At 44.8% G+C, this 15,585-nt stretch overlaps 1 protein-coding gene across 3 annotated transcripts in view; it reads left to right on the forward strand.

Annotated features, from left to right (window-relative positions):
• Window positions 1-7,360: 7,360 nt before the first annotated feature.
• PPP2R5D (protein phosphatase 2 regulatory subunit B'delta) overlaps window positions 7,361-15,585 on the forward strand; it is a 58,033-nt gene continuing 49,808 nt past the window's right edge. For all 3 annotated transcript variants that reach the window (XM_081904053.1, XM_081904055.1, XM_081904054.1), the window contains exons 1-2: window positions 7,361-7,504; window positions 12,056-12,178. In XM_081904053.1, the coding sequence (XP_081760179.1) occupies window positions 7,478-7,504; window positions 12,056-12,178 (150 nt within the window). In that variant the 5' untranslated portion in view covers window positions 7,361-7,477. The remainder of the gene's footprint in view (window positions 7,505-12,055; window positions 12,179-15,585) is intronic.

Here is a 15,585-nt window from a genome sequence, read left to right on the forward strand (position 1 = left end):
AGGGGAGCTGCTGTTTCTTCTGTGGACTGATGCTGCTTTAGAATTAGTAGAGCCCATCTGTGTCCCTACTTGCTGCCCACCTGATCAATCTAGGCAATTGTAAATAAATATATAGGGTGGGTTTTTTAAAAACAACAACCACAGGTTTCCTGTACTCCCTTTCCCAACAATAGAAATTATTCTGTAAGGTTGTCCTGGAACTTTTTAGTCCTTGAGACAGTGGGAAGTATGAATAATTATGACAAAACCATTGTGTTGTGTAACTAAGCCTCGCCTCAAACTGCAAAAATCTGGGTTGAATCACCATCTCTCTGCTTAACCTGCCTCAGAGGGTTGCTTTAAGGATAAAATGAGAGAAGTGTATGCTGCCTTAAGGTCCTCAAAGGATGTGCAGGGAACAAATCAATTGCTACCTCCCCTGCTTCAGATTTTCCCATGTTCAAGCACTTCCTTCTTTCTTCCTACCATAACATGTACATTGTTTTGCTTTCCCCATTGCATTCCTTGCTCTGTGCTGGGAGGGGGATGGAATCAGCAACCTTCCAGATACTGTTGAACTCCATATTTCATCATTGCAAGTTAACATGGCCAATGGACAGGGATGATGGGAGTTGTAGTCCAACGGCATCTGGAGGGCCAGAGGTTCCCTATCCCAGCCCCAGGCAAACTGAACAAAAGGTTGACACCATTTCTTATTAGAATGCCCGAGGCTAAAGCTGAGGCTCTATCCAAGGAAATAACGGCATTCAGGTACAAGTATTTTTGGAAGGGCTGTGGACAGCAGCCAAAGCCATTTATGCTCCGTTAAGGTATTCTGTGGCCTGCTGAGCTGTCTACATTGCTCTGTGTATCCATTCCCTTCAGTGCTCCATTTATTATTGCTCAGTAGTCATGTCAAGTCTTGGCAAGAAACGACATTTGCCATTTTGCTTCCCAAACATAATTATTTTAAATTGGAAGGGGAAGGAAAGCTAGAATACGCAGTGATGCCAAACTGAAGGAAATAAAGGAGGTGGAAATCTTCATGAAACAAAGCAGGACAAAAATAAAAGAGCAGATGTCTAACGGTCTGCCAGTGGGGGTTGGGCAAATATTGTGGAACTGGAAACTATCCAAAATGTCTAATTGAGGTCATTATGGAACCTGCCACGCGACAGCCCTTATTTCCATGGTAAGATTTTAGGTTGGCTTTTCTTCAGTATTGTCCAAAGTACGTCTTGTTTTCCATTTGTATTGGTGTAAATACTTAAAAGGGGGGAAGAGAGAGAGAAAGAAAACAACAGCCCCAACTTGGAGCAAATTTCCAATAGAACTGGGCTGACAAAGTGAAGCACAGACTGATTCTCTATGCTTATAAGGCTGTTACTCCTGTAGCTCAAAATAAACCTATGGTGTATTATGAGTAAAGAGTAGGCCCTTTCTTATTTTATAAGAAGAGCCCTGCTGGGTCCAGCATCTCATTCTCACACAAGCAGGACCCAAGCACAAAAGCACTCTCCGCTCCTGCAGTTTCCAGCAACTACTATTCAGAAGCATTGCTGCATCTTAACTGTGGAGATAAAGCACAACCATCATTAACAGTAGACATTGATAGTCTTCTCTGCCATGAAGATCTCCAATCTTTATTTTTTTAAATCACCCAAGTTGGCGGCTGTCACTGCTTTACTCACTATAATTTTATTTATTTATTTATTTATTTATACCCCGCCCATCTGGCTAAGTTTCCCCAGCCACTCTGGGTGGCTTCCAATCAAGTGTTTAAAACATTTAATATTAAAAACTTCCCTATATAGGGCTGCCTTCAGATGTCTTTTAAAGTTTTAACTCTGTGATCCATGAAGAAGAATTTACCGTATTTTTCGCTCTATAAGACGCACCAGACCACAAGATGCACCTAGTTTTTGAATAAGGAAAACAAGAAAAAAAATATTTTGAATCCCAGAGGCCAGAACAGCAAGAGGGATCGCTGCTCAGTGAAAGCAGCAATCCCTCTTGCTGTTCTGGCTTCTGGGATAGCTGCGCAGCCTGCGTTTGCTCCATAAGACGCACACACATTTCCCCTTACTTTTTAGGAGGGAAAAAGTGAGTCTTATCCAGCAAAAAAATACAGTATTTGTCCTGAATTTTCCCACATTTAGCTTCATTGGATGTCCATAGGTCCTAGTGTTATAAGAGAGAGAGAGAAGCTTTTCTTTGTCTACTTTTTCCATGCCGTGCAAAATTGTATAAACTTCTGTCATGTCACCTCTTACTTTAAACCCCCCCCCCCCCAAAAAAAGTTCCAAATGCTACAACCTTTCCTCATAGACAAATTGCTCCACTTCCTGGTCATTTTGGTTGCCCTTTTCTGAAACGTGTTTTGTTCAATCTGATATGATTTAATTACAGTTTTTTAAAAGTTTTATGTTGGTGTAACGAGGAAAGTATTTTCTGCTTTGAGATCCTAACCCTATACCACAGGACATTTAGAGGGGGAAATATAATGCAATATCTGAAAATAATGGTTTGGGCATTGGTGGCTGGAGAGGGGGGGAAGATACTGTTCACTGTGTGTTGTATTGTTCCCTGTGTAATCCTCTTGGGATAGGTTTTTGAAAGAGATTCTTGTTTCTTTATTGGACAGTAGGAAATGATGATACAGTAGGTATGTATTGTAACCCACCCATCTGACCAGGTTGCCCCAGCCACTCTGGGTGACTTCCAACAAAATATGAAAGGGCACAACAAAATTAAAAGCTTCTCAAAACAGGGCTGCCTTCAGATGTCTGCAAAAAGTCATATAATTGCTTTATCTCTTTGACATCTGATGGGAGGGCATTCCACAGGGTAGGTGCAACTGCTGAGAAGGCCCTCTGCCTAGTTCTCTGTAACTTCAGTTCTCACAGTGAGGGAACCGCCAGAAGGCCACTGAGCTGGACCTCAGTGTCCAGGCTAAACAATGGGGGTGGTGTAGCTCCTTCAGGTACAGTTGATTGATATACATACAGTAACATATGTAAAGTTTCTTAACCAATCAGATTAGACTAAAAGGTAGCTTACAAAATGGGGTAAAATGTGCTGGGGATCATCTGTACTTATATATCTCTTTCAGGTTGATTATGCCTATATTTTTGTGTTGACCACGGACTTTTAGCAAATAAATGTGACTAATTTATGACACAGACACCATCCTGGGATAACACATCAGGTTGAATCCCCCTATCTAAAACCTCCTTTAAATATCTACTAGAACCAAAGGGTGGGATTCCCTTAAAGATTCTTGTCAATGGAAGCCATGCAGAAGGACTTCCACTTGCACAATAGGGCTTTTCCTCTTCTTTTCCCCCTGCATCCCCCAAAATGGGCTCTAGGGGTGTTGGGAGAATCAGAGAAGCCTTAGCACTGGGAGCCAGTGTGGTGTAGTGGTTAAGAGCGGTAGTCTCGTAATCTGGTGAACCGGGTTCGCGTCTCTGCTCCTTCACATGCAGCTGCTGGGTGACCTTGGGCCAGTCACACTTCTTTGAAGTCTCTCAGCCTCACTCACCTTACAGAGTGTTTGTTGTGGGGGAGGAAGGGAAAGGAGAATGTTAGCCGCTTTGAGACTCCTTAGGGTAGTGATAAAATGGGATATTAAATCCAAACTCTTCTTCAGCAGCAACAACAACAGAGGAAGGCTCGGAACCAAGGGAGTGGTTGTGGGGCACTAAGACAGGTCAGAGGATGACTGGTAGGGCAGAATGGTTGGATGCTGAACAAGCAACAGGCTTGAGTGAGAGAGAGGAAGAAGAGGCAGAAAGCACTGCAGGTGTAGGACAGGCAGCGGTAGAAGAGGTGGAGACTGAGGTTGCAACAGATTAATAATAATAAATGATGATGATGTTATTATTTATACCCTGCCCTTCTGGCTGGGTTTCCCCAGCCACGCACTGGAGCCTGCTGGTCCTACTGTACTCAAGCTTCCCTCCTCCTTTGTCTCCAAGGGCATGAAGAGTTCAGAGAACAGAGAGCACCTCCCCAATGGAGTTCATGACTGCTGGGAAAAGAACCAAACAGGAGGTACAGATTGTCAGTTCTGGCAACTGCTTTACCATGGCCAGTCTTGCCCATAGGTTTCTGTTTGTGTTCTGTTTCCTTGAATAGATAAGCAACTTATTCTGATAGACCCTAGTCTCACATGCATGTCCATATTCCCTGAAACAACGCAGAATGCAGTTTGCAAGACCTTCAATCCTTTTTATTATTATTGAGGGCTGCGTGCTTAGAGATTGTGATACATTTGCCATACCTTATTATCAATTGGTGGCAAAGGCCTGGAATCTGGCAGTAGGAGAAAAACTGGCTGAATGCGACAGCTAAGGGGAATGAAATAAAAAGGGCCTGTTTGATGGAACATGGTACCCATTTATAACCTATGTGGTCTAACGAAGTGGTCTAGACCTTCCACCTGATTCCCAGAAATCTATCTGGCTTGATACAGTTCCAAGGCACCATTGGTCTTTGGGTTAGAGAACAAAAAAACTAAAGCAAAAAATGAGAAACACATTTTCTTTATTGAAAGTCCTGATAATGATCTCCTGATCTATTGATTTTAGTTGTGATATAAGAGTTTGCTGATGATCACCCAGTGTTTATTTTGTATCCTTACTGCAGTATGATTGTTGATGTTCGTTTTATATTGCTCTGCTTGTTTATGTATCTCTTGCAAAAATAATTAAAACATTTAAGGTTTTTTTGTTTAAAAACACCTTATCGAGAACTGTCATTTTGTTTGGTTGAAATCTGGCTAGCAGATTGGTATGAAGTACAATAAAAACTTTATGCCCTCCCTCCATTCAGTTTGAGAGCTTAGGAACTAAACCAGCAGTTCTTAAACCACTTTCCTACACAGATAATTCAAAACTGCTGGGGGATCTCAGCTGACCACTTACCAAACTTTCCCCCCTCTTCAGCACTAACATTATTGTCAAAACTATCACTATATTGTGAAAATCACAGCCCCAGCCTGGGGCACTGAAAATGGTACCTTTAAGTGGCAGATTTCATGGGGGAAATTAGTACTGTTATAAAAATCACAGATCCTAAACCAGGGCTTTGGTAAATCTAGCCTGTGTCAAAATGGCCTAAATTTTCACTATCAGGAACAAATAAATCAAGTGCTGATACCCTAAACTCTTCCAAAATATTTCTGTGGACCACCTGAATGGATCTTGTGCTCCATGGGATAGTTGCTTTGCAGGGTCAGACCTACATCCAGTTTTAAGCAAATTTATAGAAATGTAAATGTCATATTTTCTTCCTGGTAAGTATGCTGAAGAGTCCTGGTTTGAGGCCCATCTAAAGGCATTTTGACAGGACCCATTCAAGCGTCCCCGTGAAGCTCTTAAGTTGGGTATGATGAAGCTACCGGTAATTGCTACTTAAGGTTGCTTCTAGGAAACTTCTATGCACCTCTCGTGACTACTAGCCATTGATAAGCTTATGAACATTGATTCATCTAATTCTAAAGAAAGCCATCTATGCTAGTGTATATCACCACATCTGTCAGCAATTAATTCCATCAATTAATTATGCATTGTGCAAACAAGTCATTTTTAAAATTCTTGAAATTAGCAACCAAAGCTGTAATCCTATGCACATTTTAAGATGTTACCATACCCCACTGAATTCAGTACAGCTTGCAGACTCAGGCCGCACATTTTACTCTATTTTCACAGGGAAGGAGGAATAAGTTTATTCACTTTCTCCATCGTTTTATAAAACTCTACCATGTTCCTCCTTGGATAATACTTTTTTCCGAAAATAAAAGCTCCAGCCCCATAAGCCTTTTTTGTAGCAAGGCTGTGCCAACTCTCTACAAGTTTTTAAGCAGTCCTCACTTGAAGACACACTTGTTCATTGCTGCTTTTATGGAATGCTTTTAACTGAGCTGCTAAAATAGTGGTGCTGTTTTCTTCTGACTATATTATGTTTTATTATTGTACTGGGCAACTTGCTGCAGTTTGTACATACTATTTTAAGGTTACTGGGAGTTTTAAAGTTTGTTATGTTGTTGCTGCATATTTCAGAATATTTTACTGAAAAATGGTTCAATTTTTTTTTAGATGAATATTTTTTTATTGCCCTGTCCTAGATATTGATCAGACAATGCAGTGCAAGTCTCCCCTCAGAAGTAAGTCACATTGTTTTCAGTGGGACTTACTCCCGGGCTAAGCGCCAATTTGATTTCAGCCTTGCTTTGTTGGGGCACCCATGTTTGTATTCATATCTGGATCCACTGGAAATGTCTTTAACTGCATTAGGATAGTGGATTCTGGATCTTACGTATTCTTGATTGTTACAGTTTATATTCTCTTTTCTCCAAGGAGCTCAGAGCTAAATACTGTACCCAACTCACTTCTAGTCCGTTGTGTTCAGGATTTCAGCCTTTTTGTTTTCACTTTCATTCTTTCCTGAAAAAGTTGGGCACAAACCAGCCAAACCTAAGCTAATTTAAGCCCCATCAGTTCCAACAGGAATGTTAAGCAGCGCTTAAATTCTCTCATGTGGTTCTACTGAAATTTTAAATAGGTCCTGAATTATTGTTCCGGTCCTCTCTCAATTTTATTTTCTCTGACCGATTGTGGATCTTGATTAGGAGCTGGGCTGTATAAACCCCATTTTCCTAGAAGAGTCTTCAGTTGTTGTTGTTGTTGTTATTAAATCTGTTTTACGGTTCCTCCTATTGTTTATTTCTTTTTTAAAAAATTGCCGCTTCATATAATAGCAGAACCTCGTTCTTGAAGGAGCAGCGACCGAAACATTATTAATGGCTGTCACTTTTTAAGTGTGTGTGTGCATGTGCAAAGAATTATAACTGCAATGCAGTTGCCATTCTTTGGGAGCAGCTTCATTCACGGCAACCTTTCACTTCGCGGGGTTGCCTTCTCCATCGGCGTTTCTCCTTGACAATGACACAGAAAAGAGACACACAGAGAGAAAGAAAGAGGCCTGCACGCTGCACTACCCCCGTTGGTCCCTTATTTCACAAAAGGGCGCCCAGTCGCGGCACCCACACCCCTTCCAACTTATTCGAAGCAGCCATGGTGACCTATATCCATAATCCGGCAGCCCCTCCACCCCGAGCAGCCGGCGGCAGAGAAGCCCCCGCGCCCCCCTTGGCGCCCTCCTCCTCTTCCAATCCCACCCGCTTTCCCCACAACCGCGGCGGCGCCTTTTTGCAAAACCGGCAGCGGCCTCCTCCCGCCCTCCCCAGCTGCCCTTCAAACCGGCCCTCCAATGGGAAAAATCGGCGCGGCCGCCGGCGGCCAATGAAGCGCAGGCAGCGAGGCGGTTGCCAGGCAGGTTGGGCCGAGCGGGTCCAATCGGGGGCTCACCCAACCCAGCGCAGAGGAGGGAGGGAGGGAGGAGGCGGCGGCGAGGAGAAACCGAGGGAGGGCGACGAGAGGAGGCCGGGCCGGCGGCGGCGGGAGAGGCCGAGCGAGCGCTTTCGAGGTCCGGGATGCCCTACAAGCTGAAGAAAGAGAAGGTGAGCGAGCGGGGGGCGGCGGCGCCCCGGGGCCGGCCCACCCCCCCCATCTCTCTCTGGCGCCACCCCGCCCCAGGGCCGGGGCGGTGGGGTGGGCGGGAGCGCCCGGGCGCCAAAGCCTTTCCCGGGGCCTGGCGGCATCCGAGCTCGGGGCCTCCGCCGGGAATGGAGCCGCCCCGCGCGCCGAGGGGGCCGAGGACGCAGGCAGGAAGCAGCGGCACTTGCAGCAGCCCGGGGCTTCGACGCAGGATCCGTGTGCCTGTGCAACACACACACATCCAGGACGAGCAAAATCAGTGCACACACACCTGCAGGTCTAGGTTTGCAACACACACACACATACACGTATGTATATCCTATGTAGGAAAGGGCGCACTGGCCAGACAATGCACCATATATGTTATTACCCCTGAGCACGGGCCTCTTGGGTTAAGCAAGCGCGCGCGCACACACACATCTTTATAACAATATCTGATTCACATATATTATATATAGGAAAGGTACTGACCGGGCAACGCACAGCACATTTGTTACTACACTCTCAGCATACACAAACACACAATGTATCTTTATTTCTGTATCTACATCTAATGCATATATATATATTTAGGGTGGGGGGGGGGAGGACGCACGGGCCAGACAATGCACAGCACATTTGTTATTATCCTTGGGTGAAGCATACACACAAATACATACGTCTTTCTATCTGTCTTTTAAATCTAATTGCTGGAAAAGACGCCCTGGTCAGACAATGCACAGCCCGTTTGTTGTTAACTGCCTCTGAGCACGGGCCCCCTGAGTTAGGCGCGCACACGCGCAGGCAGACAAGCACCCACACGGGGGAGAAAATGTCCGCACTCGTGCAGGAGCCTTGCACCTGGGGAGAGGCGGGCTGAGGAGGGTGGCGGCGGCGGCGGCGTAACACAAGGGTTCTGACGGGCAAGAGGCCGTTGCATCCTGGACGGGGTGGAAGGGAAAATGCATAGGCCGAGAGTAAGGCGGGGGGGGGGAGGAGAAGAGGCGATCGCAGCATGGTGCATAGGCAAGCGCCGTTGCATGGCACGGACGGGAGGGGGTTTGGGTTGGGTTGGGTTGAGTGCTTGCTTGCTTGCGGAGAAAGAGGGAATCTTGTAGTGACGGCCTCCGTGGCAGTTCCGGAGGCGCGGGGGGGGGGGAACCCAACACGGATCTGGGCCTGGGCGTCCTAGAATGCAGTGTGCGCGCACCGATAGCGGAGGATGCGCTGCGCTTCTTTGTATGCTTCCTTCGCGTCCATCGCTTCCGGTTCGGGGGCTCCCTGTGCAGGCGTGTGCGCGATGCGCGCGTGTGTGTTGGTGTTGCATTCGGAGGTCAGACAAGCACAATAGGCCTCACACTTGTCTTGCCATGCAGCAGTGGGAGGCCTAAGGACGGATTGCTCCCTTTAAATCGGACCCTTGCGTTTCAAGCACAAAGTTATGGAAAAGAGAACACAGTCATTGTTGCCTTTCGCAGTGCATCGCAACCACACCTAAGTGGCACTGGGGAAAATGCAGATTTAGGCAAGCGGCAGGAGTGGAAGTGGGGCAAATTCAAGGCCCATTCAAGGCACTGCCAATATGATATTTAGGAAGGATGTATGTGCATGTAAAGAGGAAGAATCTTGAAAAAAAGGTTTGATTGTGTTATTTTGTGCAGGGCACAGAGTTCAGGTGTGCGCTATGTGCAAATGCAGAGGAGGCTGTATAGGTAGTGTAAGCACCTGGTGGGGCTCTGGGTGCTAAGTGGGAGTGCACAGAGAGTCCTGTGCAGACATTGGCCAGGCATTTGTGCATAACTTTAAGGGGATAGAAGACAGAACTCCTGTTCTGCAGAAGTATGCAGAATACAAACAAACCTGCAGAGTTTAGGATTCGGAGCAGAGTCTGAAAGACTTAGCACCCTAGAAATAATGTGCAAATTCATGTAACATGCAATGTAGGCGTGGCGCCTCTGTGCGACATACGACATGTGGCACAAATGTGTGGATCAGTTGCAGAGAGGAAGTGGGGCATGTTGGCATGCTGAGCTAAAGGTTCATGAGTGCAACATTCCTGCTAGTGGAAGTAGACATGCATTGCATAGGGAAGGCTGCATGTTCAATTTTCAGAAGCTCTTAGTAGGGCCAAGAAAGACTTCTATCTAAACCCTGGAAAACAGCTGCCAGGCTTTAGATGGCGTTGAACTTAGAACAAGACCTGTTCCTGTGTACTAATGTTCACCTTCATGAAGCAGGAACATGTAAATAATAATAATTTTCTTATACCCCACCAGTGTTCGAAACTCCCATTGTCCTAGGCTCATTTTGTGACAGGGAATTTCATTAGCGCGAGCCTTTTCTGAGCTCTGGGTGCAGCACTGTGCCTGAAATTTCATATTAAAACTGCAGAGTGGACGGAAAGGAGGACCTTTTTTCTGCCTCCCCACTTCCAGCTACTCTCCGAAGACTGGAGAAGAGACCCTCTTAAGAATATTAGGGGGGTGGGCAGGGGAAGGACTGGACCCAGCGAAAAATGAACATAATGTTTTAGCTGCAGTTCATTCATTTTCAGCTTTGTATTCTTGTTATTAAAAAAGTGTGCCTAGACATTACGCTGTTGTGTCCATAACCTAGATTTAAGGTGCCATTTAGCTCCTAGCTTCATATCTTAGTTTCTAGCACTGTACCCCACCCATCTGACTGGGTTACCCTGGCCACTCTGGGTGGTTTCCAGCAATATACCGGGGGGGGGGGGGGACGGGACACACCTCACATCAAGCATTAAAAGCTTCTTGAAACAGGGCTGCCTTCAGATGTCCACGAAAAGTCATGTAGTTGTTTATCTGTTTGACATCTGACTAGAGGGCGTTCCACAAGGCGGAACTGAGAAGGCCCTCTGCCTGGTTCCTTGTAACATCACTTCTCGCAACGAGGGAAGGGCCAGAATGCCCTTGGAGCTGGACTTCAGTGTCCGAGCCAAATAATGGGGGTAGAGACACTCTTTTAGGTATACAGGGCTGAAGATGTTAGGGCTTTAAAGGTCAACACCAGCACTTTGAATTGTGCTTGGAAACATACTGGGAGCCAATGTAGATCTTTTAGGACCAGCGTTCTGTGACCAGTGTCCCAGTCACCAGTCTAGCAACTGCATTTGGGATTAATTGCAGTTTCCAAGTCACCATCAGAGGTAGTCCCTGGTTCCAATTTAAATGAGACGTATCATCCACATACTGATGAACACTCAGCCCAAATCTCCTGATGATCTCTCCCATGTTTTATTTGAGCAGTGGATATGGACCTAAAGGCACAACACAGAATCTCTTCACAATATGGTTATAACAGATAACAGCAAAGGTTGCTAGGTTCATAGCAGGGGCAATCAGAATAAGGGCCACTAACCAACGTCTGATTCCACACTTTAAATTGTGCTCCTATATCCTATATATTGTTGCTATGGCCATTGGCTAATGCGAATAAAGTTTTATCTATCTATCTTCACAATATGGTTATCAAACACATGCATTTCACAGCAAAAAACAAAAGTGGTCCTGCAGCATGGATACTGTTTGTTATTATTTCTATCCCACCTTTCCTCAAACAAGCCCGTTCTGCTCCCCATTTTATCCTCAAAGCAACCCTGCACCATAGACTAGTCTGAGAGTGAATGGCTGGCTCAAAGTCACCCAGCAAGCTTCATGGCTGAGTGAGAATTTGAACCCTGGCTTAGTCCTTGTCCAGTACTCTTAACCACTATGCTGCACAGGCTCACTAAAGCGTCATTTTCCGCAGCAGCCCATCACATATGTATTGGCGCAGGTCAAATTCCCTTGCGAAATATGTTTTAATACAACTGGTAAATGTATTTTCCTTACCTGTGATGAAGATCGTTTACATTGTAGCCTGTACACACTTGCCTGAGAGAGAGCCCCATTGAATTCTACCTTGGTCAGTACGGCTTCTGTCTGTGTTAGGGAGGAAAAAATAGGCCGAATACAGATTTTGTTGACTGTCCACACACCAGTTGAATGGAGCTCCCTCCCCGCAGCTTGAGAACCTCTTTTCAGTTTGTCCTCCAGTCTTTGTTCTCTGCCTGCATTACAAACTGCTTTCTAAATAGCAGTTTACTAGCATTTGCTTGCTGTTGGCAGATAAGCCCTTTCCCATGGAGGATGGCAGGAGCAGAGACTCTGCTGCTCTGGCTAAGGCAGAGAGAGCAACAGGCTGCAAAACAGGCAGCTGCCCCCCACCAGTGGGTGGGACTTCAATAGAGTCAGGTGCCCTTTTTAAAGGGAAGAGAATTGATCGTTCTAGCAGAAGCACTTGGATGATGATCAGTGTGTTTCCGTACACAGACCTTTCTCTTGCGCCAGGAAGTTTGTGTCTCTTGGGCACCGACATGGAGAGCATGGTATAGGAGCCTATTTATGGGATGGTGCCCTCTTTTTCTGTCGGGGTTTCATGACGCTTGCCTTGCAGGATCCATGAACTTTGTTAAGCTGTTGGTAAAACAGTCCATCTGAATGTGCTTTTTTCCTGTTCCTTTTCCTCCTTAGGAGCCTCCAAAGTCTACTAAAAGCACTACGAAAGCCAGTAGCAGCAGCGGCAGCAGCAGTGGTGGTAGTGGTGGCGGCGGCAGTGGCAGTGGCAAAGATGGAGGCACGGAGAATTCAGAAGAGGTAGGATGCTGAAGTCATCTTTTGCACGATGTATATTGCAGTCTGGTTGGCTTCCCCGACACGGGGACCACCAGATATTTGGGACTGCAACTTCCATCAGTGTTCCTATCAGCTCCTGTGCTGATGGGTTATTGTGAGATCAGAGAGGGAGAAGGGGATTGGTAAAGGAAGAATGGAAACCACCAGTAGAAATAAAAGCTCTACGCCAGCCGAAAAAGCATGTGAGAGGTTGCAATATGTGGTGGTTTAGCATGTAGCATAATAATTAAGTGTCTGAACTATAAAATTCAAATCTACCGTTGGTGTTGGAACTCCTGAAATTACTTCCATTCAAGCCACCCGGCCTCAGCAGATTCCATTTCCTCATCTGAAACATGGTGATTATAATAATGATATACTGTACCTTATGTGGTTGTTTTACGGATTGCAACAAAATCATATACATAAAACAGTTCGGACAATTTTAAATTTTGTATAAGTGTTGAATATAATCCATCTATCAGGTTTTGGTAATTTGTGATTATTTCCTGAGCTCTTTTACCTACCCTCTTATTTAATTATAAAATATGGTCGTTTTAGATGAAAAATAGGCAGAAACTATTTTATGGAGTTTTTTTTTTAAATTAAGAGGGATAAAGGGTGAGAACTAAACCTTGTGGGAAAGGAACCGAACAGAAGACTAATCAAGTGTGTGTATCTAGGGTAGATGGAGATTACCAAAATACCATTTTGGTGCACGGAATTAATGGCAGAGAAATTCAAGTGAAGGGTGCCATTCATGGAACTGACTGTGGTAGAATAGCGTACAGGTTGTGGACTTGTTTTCAAAATCTAAAAGGAGATTTTGCATTTTTCTCTCTCCTTGAAATTCAAATAAGTGGCAGTATTGTAAATAGAAAAAAAAGGAGAAAGGTTAGAACAAAAATATCTGTTTCTCTATTTAGACCGAAACATCTTTTGGGGCTGCAGGTGTTTTTGAACTACACCTCCCATCATCCCTGATATTGGCCATGCTGGTTGGGGCTGATGGGAGTTGTAGTCCAAAACATCCGGAGGACACCAGGTTGGTGAAGTTTGGGTTAAAAGGCCAGCAGTGCTGCAGGATTTGAAGTACAAGGGTTCTTCTTCCCATGGTACAATGTGTGTATTGTCAAATATGAGGATGCCTGTGTGGTAGTGAAGTTCTCTTAGAGTTAATCCTTCGTTGAGGCTTCTTGATGAGGTTCTGGTAGATAAGGTTCCCCCTCCTTGGGGTCTGCTTCCATTTAGCACCGACACCTCAGCCTTAGAAAACATGAGGTGGTCTTATTTTGGAATAAGAAACAAAGGTCCATTTAATGGTCACTTGGAGATAGGGCTGGAAAAATTCCAGCTGCTTTGTTGCTTGGGTTCTTAAACTCTTGATGCTGTCATCTAGGAATTGGAAAGGTCTGCAGGATCTGATAATAGCTTTTAAAAATGGAGGCCTAGGACTTGAAATTATTTTTCATCAGCTGTGAGTTTGGAAGAAGTTTTTTGTGTCTGAAGTCGAGAGTGCTCCAAAGATATATCCTTCAATCAATAGCTTTTAATAATTCGGGGCAACTCTGGAATAATAAAATTCTAGTACTGTACTAAAATATGTAAACACAATTGGGAATTCCACCTCGTGTATATTTGCTCATTGTGTCCCAAGCAGGAAGAGGAACACCATCCACTATGTTGGCCAGCAGATGTCTTGGGGGTTTCCCACAACATGACCCAGGGAGGAGTCAGGCTAGCATTTCCTGAGTCAATGGAAGATTCCCGTTTTCCTACTTGAATGTGTTGGTGGTAGACCTCTCCTTCCCATTTTGAATCACAGGAGTCCTAAACATTAGGTTTTCAAGGTTAGAGCCCTTTGATAATATTATTGATCACACCCGGGTTGTTGGTGGTGGGAGAAACTGTGGCTCTCCAGAAATAGTTGGACTTATAGCTCCCGTCATCTGTGACCTTGGCCATTCTGGTTAGGAGTTGGGAGTCTACAAGTACCCTTTCTTTGGATTAAACCAAACAATGTATTGTGGAAAGCTTTCCATCTCCTAATGGCAGTGAAGATAGGGTTATTGCTTTCCCCAAAGGTAGCTGGTTGCTCTCAGATTTAGTGGGAGATGCTGTCCCATAATTTTAGAAGACATCTGAAGGCAGCCCTGTTTAGGGAAGTTTTTAATATCTGATGTTTTATTGTATTTTTAATATTTTGTTGGAAGCCACCCAGAGTGGCTGGGGAAACCCAGCCAGATGGGTGGGGTATTATTATTATTAATAATAATAATAATTAGTGTTGAAGTAAGATTCAACTTGGGGTGGGCAGATGGGGTTATTGGTTTGTTCCTGTTCTTCTTGTTATTATGCATTTTGTGTTTTTTATCTTGTGTTTTTATGTTGAGATGAAGGGTGGTGTACAAATTTAATCATCATCATCATCTCCGGTTGCAGAAACAGACTTCTTTTATTGGCTTGAGGTAGATTAGGGTGAAGAAAGGGACTGAGTAAGCACCGGGAAATGCGTCTCTTCTTGTATTGTTGTCTTGAAGACTTACTGCAAGTCCTAACATTCAGGGACAAGAGCCCCTTTCATCCAATGTAGGAATACTTACTCACAGATATGTATATTTGTGGGCATCAAGGCCATATTCGCAGCATACATTCGAAGTTCTGTGATATCACTTTGAACAGTCACGGCTGTCTCCCAAGAATTATGGGAACTGCAGTTTTTTAAGGGTGCTGAGAGTTGTTGTGAGAGTCCTATTCCACTTCAGGAGCTACAGATCCCGAAGTGGTTTAGCAGTTAATATATCTACACAGGGAACTCTTGAGAATTGTAGCCTTATGAGGGAATAGGGGCCTCCTAATAACTGTCAACACCCTAAACCAGGCTTCCTCACCCTCTGCCCTCCAGATGTTTTGAGACTACAATTCCCATCATCCCTGACCACTGGTCCTGCTGGCTAGGGCTCATGGAAGTTGTAGGCCAAAAACATCTGGAGGGCTGAGGTTGAGGAAGCCTGCCCTAAACAAACTACAGCTCCCACAGTTTTTGGGTGGAAGCCATGACGGTCTAAAGTGGTATCAAAGTTCTTTAAATGTATGGTGTGAATGTGGCCGAAGAGAGAGGGAATAAAATGACAAAGTGAGGTCAGGCTGCTGAAAATATTTTAGGCTATCATACGGACCCCACTTAATCTGGGAGTAAGCCCCATTGAATTCATTGAGATTTACTTCTGAGTAGACATGGTTAGGATTGCAGCCATAGTCTTTTTAGATGCCATGCACTCTCGTCATTTTTTTTGTTGCACCAGAATACAGCTACCCTTGTGGCATTGGTTAAAAGTTGCTAATGACGTTGGCTTGAGTTCTTTCAAACTATCAGTAAATAATGTTCT

Source organism: Podarcis melisellensis (genome assembly GCF_964234715.1).
Source record: "Podarcis melisellensis genome assembly, chromosome: 3".
NCBI classification, from domain to species: domain Eukaryota; kingdom Metazoa; phylum Chordata; class Lepidosauria; order Squamata; family Lacertidae; genus Podarcis; species Podarcis melisellensis.